General features: G+C 39.3%; 1 protein-coding gene across 1 annotated transcript in view; it reads right to left on the bottom strand.

Annotated features, from left to right (window-relative positions):
- The window catches only part of arhgef3l (Rho guanine nucleotide exchange factor (GEF) 3, like), a gene marked incomplete at its 5' end in the record, with an annotated part of 159,939 nt that overhangs the window by 61,532 nt on the left and 77,715 nt on the right, over positions 1–20,692 (bottom strand). Inside the window, 3 exons of the mRNA XM_028813652.2 lie at positions 2,755–2,925; positions 5,921–6,178; positions 9,099–9,175. Of these exons, the coding sequence (XP_028669485.2) occupies positions 2,755–2,925; positions 5,921–6,178; positions 9,099–9,175 (506 nt within the window). The remainder of the gene's footprint in view (positions 1–2,754; positions 2,926–5,920; positions 6,179–9,098; positions 9,176–20,692) is intronic.

Genomic DNA, 20,692 nt, shown 5'->3' with positions numbered 1-20,692 from the left:
GGTTCATAACTGCTGTCTGGCTTGTGAAAGTTGAAAGTGTAGATGCCTGAAGTGAAGAGTGCCCCAGGTGTCCCAGATCCTCAGGCAAGGGGTTGTCCTGTAACTCACTGAAAAAATATGGTTCAACCTTAAAGCCGTTTCTTTGACCAACCTTGTCAGAGGGTGAAGCGTCTGATATGGCAGTCCAAACTTTAAAATTTCTCCCCTTAAATTTCAGAGGGAGTAAGATAGTCTCATATTCTTTAATGTCTCCATGAACACAGCAAATATTAACCTGGTCCGTATTTGTGTAGTTAATCTGCCACAGCAAGTCATGGTGGACTATGCAGAGATCACTACCAGAGTCTGACATGGCTGGGATTTCACATCTGGCCAACTTAGAGACCTATAAATTGTCTTTCTTCAAAACCCTAGGACCATGTGAACCTCATGCATTGGCCAGACCGAGGTCTTTAGACTGTACGCGTGAGAGGTGGCATTCCCTAGCCAGATGCCCCGGTGAAAACACCTGCGCTCAATCCCAGCTGGAGGATTTCCTATGCTAGCGGCTGCTACCTGTGCAGTCAGTCCTTGTGCCTCCAGCAGTGGCATCAGCGACTCTGGGACTCTTGGTCTTGAGCAGGAGAAACCGAGGCAGGGGGTGGCAGCAGACGTTGCTCTGAGGGGATGCAAGGATGAGGTGGAGGTGGGGGCTGCATCTTGTAGGTTTGGCAGTTGGTTAGCGGGTGGGGATGCAATTGTTGGATCGAAGTTGGTGCCAGGTTAAGATAGCCCCTCTGATTCCAAGTGGCTTGTGTGCCTTCCAGTCTGTGGGTCAAGTCCAGCAGCATAACATAGGTGTTTGTTTATCCCTGACAAGATTGCATCAATAGCGAGCTTTTCCATAATGCGCTCAAAGGTGTTTCAACAAAACCAGATTTGAATCAGGTCTACTAAGTCCTGCACCTGTCCTCGTATAGGCTGATCTAGTTCAATTTGGAACATTTGTCCCTTGGCCAAGGGGCTCAGAGCAGCGCAGAAAAGGATCTATTGCTTCAGGAAATCATAATCATCAGGCCTTTCGGGAGAATGATTTTGCATGACCTCTAGGGCCTCCCTGGTCAAGAATGGGGCCAAAATAGCTGCCCAGCTTCTCTTGTCCCAGCGCATCAGTGTTGCCGTGCATTCAAAACAGAATAGGAAACACTCAGGGTCATCTGATGGACCCATCTTCACTAGAATTGTCCCAAAGACAAGCAAGGACATGAGTGCCTGCAGGAGCCTCATAAGGCTGTGGTGGTAGAGGAACATTGCACGCCTGTTGAGGCATCCATCAGTGCAAGTCCCTTTTTCTGGTACCATGTTGCATGTGAGTCACTGTCTTGCATTGTCTTGCACCCAACAGAAGACACTGAGTCTACAGGCTTCAGGAAAAACAACTTTATTTCAAGTAAAACAGGCACAGTCAGGGCCTTTATTCAAATAGGAGCTACCACTTTAATACACACAGACACAGCAAACAAGCAGAAATGGTGCCAGGTTAGTGGCCAGGTCAGACTGTTTCTTGCACCAACCATTGGCTGATCGGTGCGTTAAGCAGTGAGGCCGTGAACCTGCAGTTGCCTCAGTGACGGACAAGCAATCTCTGCCTGCGTTTACAGACTTTTGGTGCACTGCACAGCTGGGGGAGTTTCAAGGTCACAAAAATTTCACAAAGTAAATTCAAATATGTTCATAAGTCACAGTGGTAGCGCTGCTGCCTCGCAGTTAGGAGACCCGGGTTCTCCCTGCGTGGAATTTGCATGTTCTCCCTGTGTCTGCGTGGGTTTCCTCCGGGCGTTCCGGTTTCCTCCAACAGTCCAAAGACATGCAGGTTAGGTGGATTGGCGATTCTAAATTGGCCCTAGTGTGTGCTTGGTGTGTGGATGTGTTTGTGTGTGTCTTGCGGTGGGTTGGCACCCTGCCCAGGATTGGTTCCTGCCTTGTGCCCTGTGTTGCCTGGGATTGGCTCTGGCAGACCCCCGTGACCCTGTGTTCAGATTCAGCGGGTTGGAAAATGGATGGATGGATGGATGTTAATAAGTGTGTCTTGTGAACATTTAAAGCTCTGCCAATGCTTTCAATAGCTGCTCTGGTGCAATGTGACTCTAACTGGGTTATGTGTGTTCCAAATAAAGGATAGATTATTTTTACTTGTCATTTTGTGGTCATTGTTCTGTGTTATTTCCAGAGATGACCTTGTGAATGATGCTGATGGGTTAGGCTCTGTGTTTCCATCCCCCTAGAACTTTATCAAGCTAATCTGGTACATGGATGGATTCATTATTTTAAAAGTGCATTGTTTGTAAAAGAAGCAACTTATAAATGTAAATAAGGTGTTAGTCAGCTTATATTACATCATCATTTTCTTAGACTCATAAAGTCAGTGCCAATTTCCACAAGGAAATTTTAGTTCACAAAGATAAAACCCTTAAGGTTCTCCAATAAAATATAGAACTGATTAAGAAAAATGCTTAAAACCAGATTAACTATCATATTTTTTTCCATTCATTCATTTATCAAACTCACTTAATCCAACTGTATGATCAAGAGAGCATCATTGAGCATGCTCATTCATGCCAAGTCAATTAATGTTACACACCTACTGTATATGTGGAACATAAATATAGATGAAAGTATACTAAAAGTAGTACCTGAGCAGATAAATACTATTATTTTAGACATTGAAAATGATTTAGAAACAAGAAGTTTAAGGAGCTTCACAAATTGGTTTACCTGTCCCTTATTGTTCTTGAGGTCTCCATGACAGAGAAGAAGTCGAGATCTTAGAATCTCAGGAATTCTCTGGATCTCATCAACAAAGTGCAGTTGACTACGGTAGTAATGACATTCAGCTTCACCTGTCTTCCTGTTTACCTCAGCCACAATCCTTTGAATCAGCTCCATCTGGCAGTTGGAAAACATTCATTGTGTTAAAAAGGTGATCATCATAACTAGAATCATGTGTTTCACCACTAATTGTAAGCCACTGATAAATATTGTAATGTTTAGTTCACTTAAGATTTTGTACTGCACGAGAAATAACTTCTGAGCTTTCTCAGTCACCATCCATGAGATATGCCACCACCACAGGCCTGCTTTAAAGAAAATGGTATAGAATTCCAGGACTGGCTAGATTGCATGAAAAATGCATTCTGGCACGACAATATGACATTACATTATAACAGAAGCATAAAGAACAACAAATAGGCAACCTCAAGAGCAAATGGTGGGAGAGGAAATGAAAGGAGACACTTTTTTTGCAAAGTCCCACTACTTGCAGTGTTTCTTCAAGATGGCAAAGGTTGTAATTTGATTGTTTTTCATTTATGTTAGTTTCTAATTTACTTTTGATGCATTTTAAGAAATCTATCCTTACATGTGATAATTCTATATTTATTGAGTGGTATAATCTTTTCCTGCATTTTGCCTTCAGAGTTGTCATGGTGCTCTGCACCTTCACTTGGACAGAAGCAAGAACAAGCTAGTTTCTACTATTTTACTGCATTTCTGAGATGGCAATGACAGATCTAGCTCTGTGAAGAGGATCACTTGTGTATTTGTGTTTTTGTGTATTGCATGTACCCCATTGTTTAACACTCATTGTGCGCCCAACTTACCATCTCTCTCTGAATTGCCTTTCTATTTTTTTCCCCTACAAGTTTTTGTAGAAATTTTTCTTGTCTTCTTGAAGGTCAAGGTTGGGGTATTGGCTGTCAAAAAACAGGTCCTGTTAATGCCAACTGGGTCATTTCTTGTGTGATTTTGGGCTATACAAGAAATAAATTGTTGTTGTTGTTGTAAACAGGCCATGCTCAAATGTATCTCCTATACTCCGGTCCCTATATGTCAAGCTTTTAAAAAAAGATGCACTAGAAGGAGCACTTCAAAGAACTGCTGGGCCGTGAATCTGTAGTGAGAAATGGCACAATTCACATACTTCTTCCACATCTAGAAGTCTTATCATTAGCAAGTTATTAGGCTTAGAAGAGATCTTTTAAACCATAAGACAAATGAAAAACAAGGTCTGTAGTCTAGATGGAACTCCCAAAGAATTGTTGAAGGCTGGCAATAAAATATTTGCATGTACATTTCACGAGATCTCTAATGTGATTTGGCATATCAAAGAAATCTCACCAGACTGTTTAGTCACTTTATTTACTTAATACTATTGCTTAATAGTAACATTTAATTCATATCACTTTATCATGTGTAATGTATGTCACCCATGTTAGGCTATTGTACAGCTCATTGTCATTGTTATTTGGAAGGTAATATGCAAAATCTCAAAGAAAGAACCCTAATTTAGAATATCTCAAACACAAAACTTAGAAAAAATGCTTGTTATGTTTTATGGTGGATTTTTGAAAAACATCAGCCAATGTTGTGTACGCAAAACATATGTACACCTCAAGTTCAACAGAGCACACTGTGTTTTGATGACCCAGAGCATTGCTTTCTTACATTGGCATTCATTGTGAAAATATCATTATGATTTGAGCTCCAGGTGGAGGTTTTATGATAAGTCATATTTGTAAACTGGTATTTTTAACAGAATTTTATCATAGAATGAATTTGAAGATATAAAGCCGTTTTCTTAATTAAAGAAACAAAAAATGCAAATGTATCTTTTGTAAGAGTAACTAGGATATTCCATAAACTGCCACTGTAGCACCTAATTCTAGATTTTTGGAAGTCTTTATCATAGAAATGGACAATCAACTTTAAAATTTATTTCAGTGATATTCAATAATATCTGTTCTTCTGGGCAAAAGCTTAGTAATTTATTCTGAAAAGAGAATCTAATCAACCCACCAATATTGTTACTCACTTACATACTAATAAGATTAGTTTTGGTCTGGGTATTTTTATTTTTGAGCTTTGGATTGTAAAATTGCTCCTGTAGAGATCTCAGTTGTTGTAATTAAACTGTAAAGAAAGTGAGTGTGAATGATAGAAGCAAATAAAGCTTAAAATCTAAAGTAAAATTTAAATTTTTTTAAATTATATATTTTTACTTTTTACATTATGCAGTTTTTATGAACTCTTGTGAGCTGTACTGTCTTGATAATTAATTATGTTTTGACAAGTGTGGCCTCCGGTTAAATTTGCTGGCAATTTCAATGCCCAAAAATACATATTAAAACATTTTTATCATGCTCTAGTTTAACAATTTTACACATCCATCCATCCATCCATTATACAACCTGCTATATCCTAACTACAGGGTCACGGGGGTCTGCTGGAGCCAATCCCAGCCAACACAGGGCGCAAGTTAGGAAACAAAACCCGGGCAGGGCGCCAGCCCACCACAGGGCACGCACACCCACACACCAAGCACACACTAGGGACAATTTAGGATCGCCAATGCACCTAACCTGTATGTCTTTGGACTGTGGGAGGAGTTCCCGGAGGAAACCCACGCAAACACGGGGAGAACATGCAAACTCCACGCAGGGAGGACCCGGGAAGCGAAATTTTACACATTGCACTATAAATTTTAATGTTTGATCTTTTCTTGAAGAAAACCCGATAAAACTTAATAACTCCAACTTCAATTTCCTGTAACCCATTAAATGTGTCTAATGCTTGTTTACTGAAGTAACATCATCACACAAAATATTCTGAAATTAAGATACAATTGCAGTATCTATCAATAAAATAAAAGCAGAATAAAGCCATAAAATACACAATTTCATGGTAGAAGACGAAATTATTAAATTGGTATTAATGAACAGAATTCAGCTCATCAAAAAACAATGAGAATGTTTCTTTTCCATAATAGGTGATCTAATTTAGAATTATAATCATGTAATTTTGTGCAGTGGATATAGTAGGTGGACTACTGAAGCACATAATTAAAACAATAATAAAAACAACAATGAAACAACACAGGACTTACTGCTTCCTCTAGGTGGGGTTTGTCAGGATGCTCATTGTTTGTGTGTCTCACAATTTCTTTTAATAGCAATGGATATTTAACTAGACGACTTCGAGGCAAGTCAAGAAAATTCCAAAGATCCAATTTCCGACTAAATGAAGATTCCTGGCAGAGACGTAGGAAATGTTCAACACGTGGATCCTGCTTCTTGATGTCTAGGAGGGCTTTTGCTGTCACCTGATTACAGCAGTATGTAATGTAGGCATCAAGGCATGGGAACTGTAAAATTCAAATGGGGTAATATGAAAAAAATCTTGCAACTAGCAGCAAGAACAAATAGTATGTTAGTCATTATAAATATTTGAATGGTTTGGAGGTTCAGCACACAAACACAGACAGACAGACACCAGGGGGCTCATGTATAAATGGTGCGTACGCACAGAAATGTTGTGTACGAACGCTTCCACGCTCAAATCGCGATGTATAAAACCTAAACTTGGCGTAAAGCCACGCACATTTCCACAGTACCTTATACCGTGGCGTACGCAAGTTCTCCGCTCGGTTTTGCAGACTGGCGGCACCCAGCATCAAAGCAGTGCTACTGTTCCTGTGTGGTTACCCTTTCTTTCTTAGATCCACATTCCTGACGCTGCTTTATAAATACACTGAAACTAACTGCATATTGTTTATTAGTGTAATGCATCTGATTGTAATTAACCTGTAACAATATAATGGTCCAGGGAATAGCCATAGTATTCCAAATACCATAACTGCTTTAGCGTTGTTACTTTCACTGCACCTTCTTTTTCTTCTTTCAGCTGCTCCCTTTAAGGGTTGCCACAGCGGATCATCTTTTTCCATATTACTGTCACTGCACCACTCGGAGTATTTATATCACTGTATCTGAGTTTGGAATCACAGCAGCAGCTGATCGGAAAGAGAATTATCGGTATACAGCATCAAGCACACGCTGCCTCAGCCATGGCAAAACACTTCAGAGCCTTTCCTGTATGGACCTCGCGGTTCAGAAACAGTTTCATCCCAAGAACTTTAAATGCACTCAATCAGTCCATCAAGTGCTCCTTGTAGAACTGTTTGTACTTATAAGTACAATTACCTTACTGTAAACTTGCACTACAGTTTATAATATTGCACAACCTGCACCACTTTATAAAGCGCGTATTTACATATGATGACGATATTCATTTTTAAGATGAAATGCAGCAAAATATGTTGATTATATTATACAGATAAAACTTTAACTTCATTTAAATAATCTATATTGTTAATAATAAAACATGTGAGGACACGGTGCTGCAGCGCTAGCTAGTTCACGGATTGTTCTTACCTCGTGCTGTATTCTTGCTGGGCTGGCGCGACACTGGAAGGATAGATGGATAGAATTATTAAACACGTACTACGAAGATATTTCAATGTTCTTTAAACGTTTTGAAGAATCATCATTCTAAGCTTACAGATGGGTCAACGTCTATTACAGAGCTGATTGTGTGGCAAATGGGTATTTGGAGAAAGAAAAGTAAGGACAAGAATTGGAGGTTAGTACGTTTGAAAGAGACAGTACTGCTGCAATAAATTATTTCATCGAAGATCATGCATGGCGCAGCAAGCATCTTGCATGAGGCTTGAACAATCACTGCACCACCGTGTTCCCATGTTTAATAACATGCTTTCATTCCTATCATCATGAAAAAGATATCACGTATACATCTCAGTATTTAAATTATTCAGAGAGCTGTAATATTACGAATGTAATGGATTCTGTGTCCTGTCGGAGGAAGAGAAAGCCTGGAAGCACGTAGTGATTCACACACATAGAGCACATAGAAGATCAAATACAAAACAAAGCATTTAACGTGCTACTTTAGTTACGATGGGATTTGAGAAAATACTAAATTAAACAATTTTAAGATGAAGTTTATGATGTTCTACTTTAATGACAAAATAAACTACGTGATTAAAGTGGAAATTTTGAGATTAAAGTTGACATTTTGAGCTTTTTTCCCACTGCGTTCCTATTTTTTTTCTCTGTACCCTAATAAGCCTTCATATGACACTCAGACGGTGGGCTATGACTCGCCTTTTCATGGCGACTTTGATATGTGACAACTTATTTATTTCGGGCACTGTACGACTTTGTGAACTTGAGCTTTCGAGTTTATATATGTCACTTGATCAACTTCCTTTTGTTGATTATATCACTGTTTAAACCAACGAATAGTAAGCTTTTCCTTGCCTCCACTTGGTATTTGCTGAAATTCTTCTGTTTTCCCCCATGCTTTTCCCATTGTCTTTTCACAGAACGCTGAGCTTAAGGGCTATTTATATTGATTTGCATATTCAAAGAGGCGTAATTCTGGGAGGAGTTGGGGTGGGGCAGCAGGCACGTGCACGTGCGTTACATTTCATGCTGATCGGAATTTTTGTAGTGGAAGAACGTGGAAATTGGCTTTTGTGCTTATGCCATGTTATAGTGTGAGTTCTACGCACGGGGTTATACATGAGGACCCAGATGTCCAAAAATCACACACATTTAATAACCTTTTCTTCTTTACAGCACCACACAATGCATAAATCAGCCACATTTACTCAGTCTCTTCTTTTCTCTCAAGTCTGTTGCCTCTAATCCTTTCCTCGTAAGCTCTGTCCTCTTCCACCCGACTCTGTCTCGACTAATGGAGTGAGGTGGCCTCTTTTATACTGCCCAGGATGTGCTCCAGGTGCTCCGTATTGCTCTTCCAGCAGCATTTCTTGGTGCGGAGGAAGTGCTGCATGTGCACCCAGAAGCACTCTGGGTGTCCCTGGATTCTTTTCTGGTAGTACTTCCGGGTATGGCGGAAGTGCTTCAGTCCATAGCTCTGTAATCATCCAGGCTCCCCTTGGTGGTGGCCACGGGCCCCAACAAGGTTGAACTTCTAAGCTCTGATTCCGTGGCCCCAATGCAGACCAGGGCAGCTGCCCTCTTGTGGCCCAGGCGAGGTATTGTCCCTCTCCTGGTCCTTCTAGGCATCCCTGGTGGACAGGATCCCCAACTGTTTACCACAATGGATAGTTTTTGCCATTTTAAACTAAAAACTTATTTTTTATGTTTTCTGTTTAATTTTGAAATGCTTAGAAATTGTCTTTCCTGGGTAAACCAGTAATCAAAATTTATTTAAAAGAAATAAATAGAATCACTTACCCATTCCATAAGCGTTGGACCCACTTCATCTACTGCCCCTTCGGTTCCTCGCAGGTTATGTAATCTGTTTACCAGGTCTGCAAAATAAAATGAACATACAAAATAGGTTTTACAGGTCTCAGCTCACACGTATTATGCTTTTATGTTCTTATGTGTTAAAGTTCTAAATACTGTACATGAAAATATTGTGATGGACTCTAATTCTAGGCATGGCTAGGTTCTACCTTTTCTTAAAATTAAACAAAAAAAAAACCCTGAACATAAATGATGCATGGAGTTTGAAACCAAAAATTATCAAAATGAAATCACCGACTGATTAATCCTGGCTGCTGTGGGCATCACAAATGTAAATCTTAGTGTAATCCATATACTATTTGGTCAGCTGCTCCTGAAAACTGAAATTAATTGCCCTTTGAGACATGTCTTCAAAAGATGGTGAAGGCTTTATCAATTCATGACATAGCTCAGCTTATCCAATGCAGAAATCATCTATGAAGAGAGGCTAGTCTGTCAAAGGGCACTCATGCACACATCAAAGACTATTTAGAATCATCAATCAATGTAACACAAATGTGAGAAGAAAATCTGAACACCAGAAGAAAATTCTACACGGAAAGAAATTCATATCCAAATCCCCAAATTAATGGGCTGTGTCACTAGCCACCATTTTCTTATACCATCAACAGTTTTTTATTATTTAAAAAATAATAGTTAAATAAAAATTCACTCAATTAATGTAGAACTTTCATTTAATTTTTCACAGTTTATCCTATGGTTTTTTTGATGCAGCAATACCATAGTTACCACAAAGAAAGATTTCTTCAAAGTTTAAAATGCCTATGTGAACATCCCTTTGCTATGATAAACAGATTACTTCAATGGAGAGTCAGGTGTTGGCATTAAATGCTAAGCTCACTGGATTGTATGATAGAAATGAGGAAACAACATTCACATCCTGGGAATTAAACAGAATGCTGAAAGTGCAAATGCCACCAAATTCCAAAAATAATTCTGGACAATTCTATTTGCAGCCTTCTGGATTTATTTACCTATTGTGTAGAGATAAAACAAAATGTATGTGCCTAATTAAAATTTATTCTATCCGAGGCCATTAATATTAAAGTTCCCTAACTTTAACAACTGCCAGGTTATTTTGAAGGAGGTAAGAAAGACATCTAAACTGTACTACGAATGCCAGAAAATTATTTTTTTCCGGACTTCAGTCCTGCAACTGCGTAAGTCAGGACAGTGATGGCTCCAATCATGAAACTTGCATGAGGACTAGACAAGATTTCACATGCCTCAGTAAATGTAATTTTTAAAGACCCGAAGCATGCTTCAGAGTCCATCGACAAGTTTCAAGTTACGGGTACTTTTACCTTTTAATAGATGCAATTTATTTCTTTTTCTTTTCTTCAGTCTTATAAGTTATTTTTTCTCTGCTAAGCTTCTGGACACACTCACTTTTTTTAATTGTATGAACAGTATGGCAACTTCATTACTATTGAATTGTTTTTAGACTATACTTATTGTAACGGTGATGGGAAGGGGGCAGCATTACGTTGTTTCTTTGGAGTGAAGGAATTGCCTACGGCCTGTTTCTGGCCTTGCCTTGGCTGATGGATTTGCTGTACTGAGTCTGGTTCTGTAAAGCAACGAGTGGACTCTGTGCCTGTGGGGGTTTATCATTAACATGTTCCATTTCATTTTGCTGGTTGTCTGGGGTGGATTTCAGGAGATGGATGGTTAATTAGTTGGTTTGGGACTGGTTTGGGGAGGGAGCCTAGTGATTGCTTATGGTTGCTTGTGTTGAGGGGTTATGTACGGGTCAGGTTGTTTGTTATTTTATTAATTTCCTGCTGAAGCATCTCTTAGTTTATCATAATTTACAGTTGTCATGGCTAATCTTTCAGTAGTCTCTTGGAATATCTGAAGACTTTGTTCAGGTGATGGCATGTTAGTGTTGTTGATTATTTATGGTGGAAACAAGTGGATATAGCATTTATTCTAGAATTCAAGCTATTGGCCAAGGATATGGCCAAATTTTCCAACGAACAATGATTTGTGGCATCCTCTGCATCAGCTAGCACTAAAAAGCGTGGATTGCTTATTCTCCTCCAGAAAACCTACAGACAAAAATACTTGGCACAGGCTTGGGTAATACCAGCAGATGCTGACTGAATTGGGTGGTAGGAAAATAACCCTCTGTTGCACTTATTCATTGACACTGTACTAGTCTGCATTTTTTTCTGCACATAGCTAGTGACTGCGGTGGGTTGGCACCCTGCCTGGGATTGGTTCCCTGCCTTGTGCCCTGTGTTGGCTGGGATTGGCTCCAGCAGACCCCCGTGACCCTGTGTTCGGATTCAGCGGGTTGGAAAATGGATGGATGGACATAGCTAGTGAGATCTTGAATCTGAAAGGATTCACACCTTTATGAATCCTCTGCTAGACAAAGTGCCAGTTCCTCTTTCTCAATGCATACCTCAGTCAACTCTCGCTGTATAAATGTGCCTCAAATTTGAACATGATTAATTCTTTGCAGCTGGTAAATCACTCAGCTAAACCTTTTTCATTTTTTGTCCACACAATATTCTTACTTGAATTTAGATTACATTTTTATTTTGAAGTCACTTGCTTATCTTTTTCTGTTAACACATCCCTTGAAACAGCCAGTCTCCAATGTCATCATCCCAAGCTGCTTAGTGTATGTTCAATACATTTTGTTGCTCCATAAACAATTCAGTGACACATTTTCCTTAAAGTTTGAAGATTTCTTTAATATTAACTATGTTCTGTTGTGGATCTATTCATAATCTCACGATTGGATATACTAGTAATTTGGCTCAAGCACGCAGGCAAAAAAATTATTGATCTTGTATCTCACCTCTCATCTTTGGAAAATGCTCATCCTCGTGTGGTGAATCAGGAACATGAACTTTTGATTTCAAATACATGCTCTGAATTAAACTCTTTACTGACGCAGACCACTGAATTTGAGATTCAGCACAGTACAGCTCAATAATATGTGTCTGCAGCTAAGCCTAGGAAGTTACTCACATTGATACCACAGAAGACTAAGGCTAGGGCAACTGTTTTCACTGTTGAAAATAACCCAGGAATCCCAACTAACAACCACTTGGACATAAAAAATAATTTTAATGGAGTTTTACTCTGAATTATTTACTAAGAGCTTTCTACATATCACAGAAGTAGTCCCCATGCTATACCATCATGCAGCTTTGCTGGCTTTTGATGCAGGGAAGGGTTTTGACCGCATAATTTGGGATTTTCTATGGAAGGTATTGCAAACAGTTAATTTTGGGGCAAGATATATCACTTCAATCAAGACATCGTACTTCTCATCCATGGCTTCAGTTCTCACAAATTCCACAATCTCTCAACCCTTTCAGATTCACAAGTGTGCCAAACAGGGATATCCATCATCTCCTTTACTTTTAAATATCTCACTTCAGCTGCTATTTGCATTCTTCAGTTGAACACCGATAGTGGTTCATGGCTTCTGACTAATACCATACATGGTAATGCGCCTTCTGTTTTGACTCACATCCTTGGTTATTTAATCCATTTGAACCACTGTCTGGCTATAAAATAAACCAGGTAATGTCTCCTCTACTTTCATTAAACTTCCCATGCTGCAATTCCGTTTTTCCATCATAAGTCCCTTTGGCTAACTCATTGACATTTTTGGGCATTGACATTTCTCCTTTTTGGTAGATCATTATGGTATCTAATTACAGTAATCCCTTGCTATATCGCGCTTCGACTTTCGCGGCTTCACTCTATCGCGGATTTTATATGTAAGCATTTTTAAATATATATCGCGGATTTTTTGCTGGTTCGCGGATTTCTGCGGACAATAGGTCTTTTAATTTCTGGTACATGCTTCCTCAGTTGGTTTGCCCAGTTGGTTTCATACAAGGGACGCTATTGGCAGATGGCTGAGAAGCTACCCAACTTACTTTTCTCTCTCTCTCTCTTGCTCTGACATTCTCTACTACTGACGGAGGGGGTGTGAGAAGGGGGGCTGTTTGCACACCTAGACGATTGTGAGATGGAACTCTTCATCTCTGTCTTGTCATGGAGCACAGTTTAAACTTTTGAAAAAGAGACAAATGTTTGTTTGCAGTGTTTGAATAAAGTTCCTGTCTCTCTACAACTTCCTGTGTTTTTGTGCAAATCTGTGACCCAAGCATGACAATATAAAAATAACCATATAAACATATGGTTTCTACTTCGTGGATTTTCACCTTTCACGGGGGGTTCTGGAACGCAACCCCCACGATCAGGGAGGGATTACTGTACTATTTTTATCTTTAAGAGTGTCAAGGAATCCCTTTCTTCCACTGTATTTTTGTTCAACATTTGCAATTAACTTTGTTAGTGCCATGCTCTCTCTACATTCCCCCCATACCCCATAAATTATTAGTCAGTAGGTAGATCAGTTTTGTGTACCTTTCTAAGGAATGGTAAGAGACCTCCGACTAAGCACTCCAATTTGATTTATGATAAGTTTGAAGATAGGGTGTCTGCCAGACATAGACTTATATCTTTGGGCATTTACCCTTTCACCAATATGAGACTGGTTAAATATACCATCAACCACAAATCTACATTTCTGGTTCCCTATTGAATCCAACATGATGTTCCCCAGATCCCTCATTGTTTTTCCCTTTACTGCCGTAATGAGAAGTCAAGCAAAATGACACCTTTAATTGGCTAACTAAAAAGATTACAATATGCAAGCTTTCGAGGCAACTCAGGCCCCTTCTTTACAACACCCTAGTACCTTTACTGCTGTGAAATTAAAATCTTGCCTCCCTACTTTAAGTCCCTTAGTTTTATATGCACAGCAGTTTTGGCATAGAGTTGTGAAAGGTCTTGGCACAGATCCAGTTTGGCACAGCCACACCCCCATCCCTCAGAATCCTGCCCTTGGTATTGGTGGCGGGCCCATCTCTTTTAAGCCTTGGGCTTGTCAGGGCATTAAAATGACTGGTGACATTTATAATGACTTTGGACTCACAGAATCCCAGTTACTCAGGTTCAGATTTCCTGTCCCTCCATCCATCTTTTTTGATTTTCTTCGAGGAGCGGGGTGGTTATAGTTGCCTTTTGTGGTTGCAAAATTGTTTATATATATATATATATATATATATATATATATATATATATATATATATATATATATATATATATATATATATATATATATACAGTGCTCATCTGGTCAGTTAAGTAGCAGAGGGGGTTGTTAATCAATTTCAGCTGATTTGGTGTCAATGAACTTAACAACAGGTGCACCAGAGAGGCAACAATGACACAGTTCTCAAAACAGGAATTGTTTAACAGGTGGAGGACACTGACATTTTTTTCTTCCTCATCTTCTCTGACTTTTTTTTCACTAGTTTTGCATTTGGTCAGTGTCACTTCTGGTAACATGAGGCGATACCTGGACCCTACAGAGGTTTGCACAGGTAGTCCAAATTCTCAAGGATGGCACATCAATGCGTGCCATTGCCAGGAGGTTTGCTGTGTCTCCCAGCACAGTCTCAAGGGCATGGAGGAGATTCCATGAGACAAGTAGTTACTCTAGGAGAGCTGGACAGGGCTGTAGAAGGTCCTTAACCCATCAGCAGGACCGGTATCTGCTCCTTTGGGCAAGGAGGAACAGGATGAGCACTGCCAGAGCCCTACAAAATGACCTCCAGCAGGCCACTGATGTGAATGGCTTTGACCAAACAATCAGAAACAGACTTCATGAGGGTGGCCTTAGGGCCCAACGTCCTCTAGTGGGCCCTGTGCTCACTGCCCGGTACCATGGAGCTTGATTGGCATTTGCCATAGAATACCAGAATTGGCAGGTCCATTACTGGCACTGTGTGCTTTTCACATATAAGAGCAGGTTCACCCTGAGCACATGTGACAGACATGAAAGGGTCTGGAGAAACAATGGAGAATGTTATGCTGCCTGTAACATCGTTCAGCATGACCAGTTTGGTGGTGGGTCAGTGATGGTCTGGGGATTCACATCCATATAGAACACCTCTGGGAGATTATGTTTCAGACCATCCAATGCCACCAGGTTGCACCTCAGACTGTCCAGGAGCTCAGTGATGCCCTGGTCCAGATCCAGGAGGAGATCCCCCAGGACACCATCCATCGTTTCATTAGGAGCATGCTCTGACATTGTCAGGCATTCATACAAGCACATGGGGGCCATACAAACTATTGAGTATGATTTTGAGTTGCTGCAATGAAATTTCCGCAAAATGGACTAGCCTGCCGCATCATTTTTTCACTTTGATTTTCAGGGTGTCTTTGAATTCAGCCCTATGTTGATAATTTTTATTTCCATCAAACGATGTGGCATCCTTTAATTCCTAAGACATTGACCAGTCCATATCAGTACAGATATCCAGCATGATTATTTTTTTCATTGAGATCTGATGTGTTTTCAAAGTGTTCCTTTAATTTTTTGAGCAGTTTATATATATATATATATATATATATATATATATATATATATATATATATATATATATATATCTCACAAAAATATATATTCCTAAAATGGATCGCAATTAAGCTTTAAATTCCTTCTTTTCACATATAGAGTCATAAATGGTTTAATTTCCCCCTTACCTTACAGAACTTTTTTGTGCCTGTGGCCCAAAACATACATTGTTGCCTCAATATAAAAATTCCAAAAATAAATTAAACTCCCAGAAGTGGCACACCATTTAGCTACAGGACAGAAAAACACTGGTATAATCTATCTACACATATTGCTGGTCTTAGCATTTAATTCATGGAATATAGACTGATTATTTTGTCTTAGCATGTTAGGATGCTATTGCTGAGGTGGTTCATAATACAGGTAGTTGTTGACTTATGACCTATGCGTCTCACAACCGCTTCTGTTGACAGTTTTCGCCATGCCAGCTGTGTATGCCATGACTCATTCATCTCAATCTCAGTTTATTACCTGCAGCGGTTTCGAGTACATTCAGTTACCTTTGTCTTACAATTACAGGAAAAAAGACAATTTACCTTGACACAAAAATAAAGGCGATCAAGCAGTGAGGGAGGAAGGAAAGTGAATACAACTGCATGTAAATTTAGGTGTCCCATTGTAACTGGCGATCACAGCACGTGCTATACTGCTGCACCATGACTTTGAATCTGGTTAACCACTGAAGCTTTTGCGTTGTGACTCACGATTTGCCACTTCGTTCGAATCACCATGAAGGGGTAATGATCTCCTTTATCTGTTAATGCTCATTACTAACAGGCTGAAATGTATGAGGGACCAAACAGGCCATAAATCATATATTTTTGTACAAAAACAATTGATTTACGTGTGAACACTATTGATTTTGAATAATTACTATCAGTTTGCATGTGTACAATACTGGTTTCATTCATATGAACTATACTGGTTCGTGTCTGTATATTATCAGTTTGTGCGTGAACTATATCTGTTTGTAAATGCATAGCACTGGTTTGCAAATGAACTATACTGATTCGCTTGTGTATATCACTGGTTATAGAACATAGAATAAAAGGCAAAAAAAAAGGAAAAATGTATCTTCTCTAAACTTAGCTTTTATTGAGAAACTTTAGTTATTTCTGTACTTAAAAGTTCTTTACTTCTTCTTCTGTACTTAAAGATTCTTAACTTCTTATATACTTAAAGATTCTTAGTTTCTTCTTCTGTACACTGTACGCATATGGTTCTGCACTTAAATAAGTGCTATTTTCTTACATGTTACTTCACACACTCAGAAGGCCCGTGGGCCCCTTGGCACATAGGCATGGTTTAAAACCTTATGCCCTCTACACCTTACACATGGCAAGGCTGGTCACTAACTGAAGAATAATGTTTAGTCAAAGCAGATAGAAATGGCAAGAATATACCAAACGATTCTACTTATGGGGGTTATAGGAACCTCCCATAGATTATGCATTGTCATCTTGTAAAATATTTATGAGTCTTATATAACTACGCTCTTACATATCCGGCCCCTAATTGTTTATGCTAGGACAGAAATCAATTACTTTAACATTACTTAATAAGAGCCTTCACTACTTTACTGAACTTAAATCTAACATAAGAAACTTAAAACTTACATTCTACTATAAAAACACAAACACAATAAAAATTAAGCATGCAAAATGAAAAAATAATAATTTCAATCAGTTGCTGCTTCCTGAAGCAGGCAAAGTTTGTTCACAGGTCTGTCCAGTGTGCTGGTCTTGGTCTGCGCACAAACTCTTCTTATTGCCCCCTTTGCATCTGGCATTGTCTTAATAATTTAACTCTTTACCCAGGAGTTACAGGGTGTAGCATCTTGTAATTATGCCCACAATGTCCAATTTCTTTATGAACTTGTTGCATAATGAGTGTAGCAATATGTGAATTCTTCTGAATAATTGCAGGGTGTTTTGCCTCTTCTGGCATAGCAGATTTACTTAGTCTTCCTCCAACTCTCGACATTCCTTCTTGCAGGACTGGGTCCAGTTTGTTGAATTTACTACCTTTCTTTACAAGCTGATTTTTGTGGAAGGCTTTAACCTACTCTGGGTAAGCTTGTAGTTGACTGAGGCAAATAAGTTTGTCTTCTGCTTTAGACAAGTGATTCTGGGCTGTGTCCAGATTGACTGACTGTATATTGAATTGCCTTTCTCTTTTCTTTCAGACGCATTAGCATTTCTTTGAACCTACTGCTTTCTTTAAATTGAACCATTCTGAGAAGTTCTCTACAAGTCTTTTTATTAGTTCAATTTTTTCTTCTACACTTGCAAAATTTACTGCACACCTTTTGATTTCCGGATCGTCGCTAGTAGACAGGTCCACTTCACCTGGGGCCTCATGCATAACGCCGTACGTAGAACTCACACTATAACATGGCATAAGCACAAAAGCGGGACTGTGCGTACGCACAGAAAAATCCAGATGCAGGAATCTGTACGTACGCAAACTTCCACATTCTTCCACTACATAAATTCCGATCAGCGTGAAAAGTAACGCACGTGCACGCGCCTTCTGTCCAGCCCCAACTCCTCCCAGAATTACGCCTCTTTGAATATGCAAATCAATATAAATAGCCCTTAAGCTCAGCCTTCTGTGAAAAGACAATGGGAAAAGCACGGGGGAAAATATAAGAATTTCAGCGAATACCAAATGGAGGCAAAGGAGAAACGTATTATTTGCTGATTTAAACAGTGGTATAATCAACAAAATGAAGTTGATCAAGTGACAGAGTGTCGGAGAAACTTGAAAGCTCAAGTTCACAAAGTTGCACAGTGCCCGAAATAAAAAAGAAATCACATATCAAAGTCGCTGTGAAAAGGCAAGTCGTAGCCCACCGTCTGAGTGTCATATGAAAGTTTATTAGGATACAGACAAAAAAATAGGCACACAGTGGGAAAAAAGCACGAAATGTCAACTTTAATCTCGAAATTTCCATTTTAATCACGTAGTGTATTTTGCCATTAAAGTAGAACTTCATTTTAAAATCGTTTAATTTACTAGTTTCTCAAATTCCATTGTAACTAAAGTAGCACATTAAATGTTTTGTTCTGTATTTGATCTTCTATGTGCTCTGTGTTTGAATCACTACCTGCTTCTTAAACGGGCTTTCTTTTTCTCCGACAGGACACAGAATCCATTACATTCGTGATATTACAGCTCTCTGAATAATTAAAATACTGAGATGTATACGTGATATCTTTTTCATGATGATAGGAGTTAAAGCATGTTATTAAACATGGGAACATGGTGGCGCAGTGCTTGTTCATGTCTCACACAAGAGGCTTACTGCGCCATGAGCGACCTTTGATGAAATAATTTATTGCAGCAGTACTGTCTCTTTCAGACATACTAACCTCCAATTCCTGTCCTTAATTTTCTTTCTCCAAATACCCAATCACCACACAATCAGCTCTGTAATAGACGTGAAGCCATCTGTAAGCTTAGAACGCCGATTCTTGAAAACTTTTAAGGAACATTGAAATATCTTCATAGTACATGTTTAATTATTCTATCTGTCTATCCTTCCAGTGTCGCGTCAGCACGAGCAAGAATACAATGCAGGAACAATCCATGAACTAGCTAGCGCTGCGGCACCGTGTCCTCACATGCTTAATTATTAACAATACAGATTATTTAAATGAAGTTAAAGTTTTATCTGTATAATATAATCAACATATTTTGCTGCATTTCATCTTAAAAATGATATCGTCATCATATGTAAATACGCGCTTTAAAAAAGTGGTGCAGGTTGTGCAATATTATAACTGTATCCCAAGTTTACAGTAAGGTGATTGTACTTATAAGTCCAAACAGTTCTACAAGGAGCACTTGATGGACTGATTTAGTGCGTTTATAGTTCTTGGTATGGAACTTTTTCTAAACCGCGAAGTCCGTACAGGGAAGTCTCTGAAACGTTTTTCCATGGCTGAGTCAGTGTCTGCTTCATGCTGTATACCGATAATTCTCTTTCCGATCAGCTGCTGCTGTGATTCCCCATTCAGATACAGTGATATAAATACTCCGAGTGGTGCAGTAAGAGTAATATGGAAAAAGATGATCAGCTGTGGCAACCCTTAACGGGAGCAGCTGAAAGAAGAAGAAGATGCATTGAAAGTAACAACGCTAAAGCAGTTATGGTATTTGGAATACTGTGGCTATTCCCTGGACCATTATATTGCTGCAGGTTAATTACAATCAGATGCATTACACTAATAAACAATATGCAGTTAGTTTCAGTGTATTTATAAAACCGCGTCAGGAATGTGGATCTAAGAACGAAAGGGTGACCACACAGGAACAGTAGCACTGCTTTGACGCTGGGTGCCGCCAGTCTGCAAAACTGAGCGGAGAAATTGTGTACGCCAGGGCATGAGGTACCGTGGAAAAGTACGTGGCTTTACGCCAAGTTTAGGTTTTATACATCGCGATTTGAGCATGGAAACCGTTTATACATGAGGCCCTTGGTCTCTTAGGCCATTCATGCTCTGGATGTGACAGGAAGTTTGGGCTTTGTATCCAAGTGTTACTTTTGACAAAGCTTTCTATTGTTAATCCTCTTGATGCCTCATCTGCAGGATTTTGTGCAGATGCAACATACCTCCATTGCGAGGATTGTGTGTGCTCTCTTATCAATGCGATTCTGTTGGCAACAAAGGCTTTGTAGTGTGTGCTTTCATTGGCAATGTACCTTAGTACTGTGGTGTTATCAGTCCAAAAGATTGACTCTTGCAGGGGAATCTGTAGTTCTTGTTTTAACATTTTGTCCATTTTGACTGCTACCAGTGCTGCTGTAAGTTCTAACCTTGGTATAGTGACAGGTTTTAGTGATGCCACTCTTGATTTCCCCATTATAAATAAACAATGACTCTTATGTTCTTCATTAGTCAGAAGGAGGTTGGACACAGTGCCATATCCGTTTTCTGAAGCATCTCCAAAATGATGCATTTGTGCAGTCATTATTTGACCAAATCCAGGCGGTTTAATGCACCTGTTTACATTGTAATTCACAAGTAGCTGCAAATCATCCATCTATTTC

The sequence above is a fragment of the Erpetoichthys calabaricus genome, chromosome 11 (assembly GCF_900747795.2).
Source record: "Erpetoichthys calabaricus chromosome 11, fErpCal1.3, whole genome shotgun sequence".
NCBI lineage: Eukaryota > Metazoa > Chordata > Cladistia > Polypteriformes > Polypteridae > Erpetoichthys > Erpetoichthys calabaricus.
Note: the sequence above shows the minus strand (reverse complement) of the source record. Positions and strands in the feature narration are given on the sequence as shown.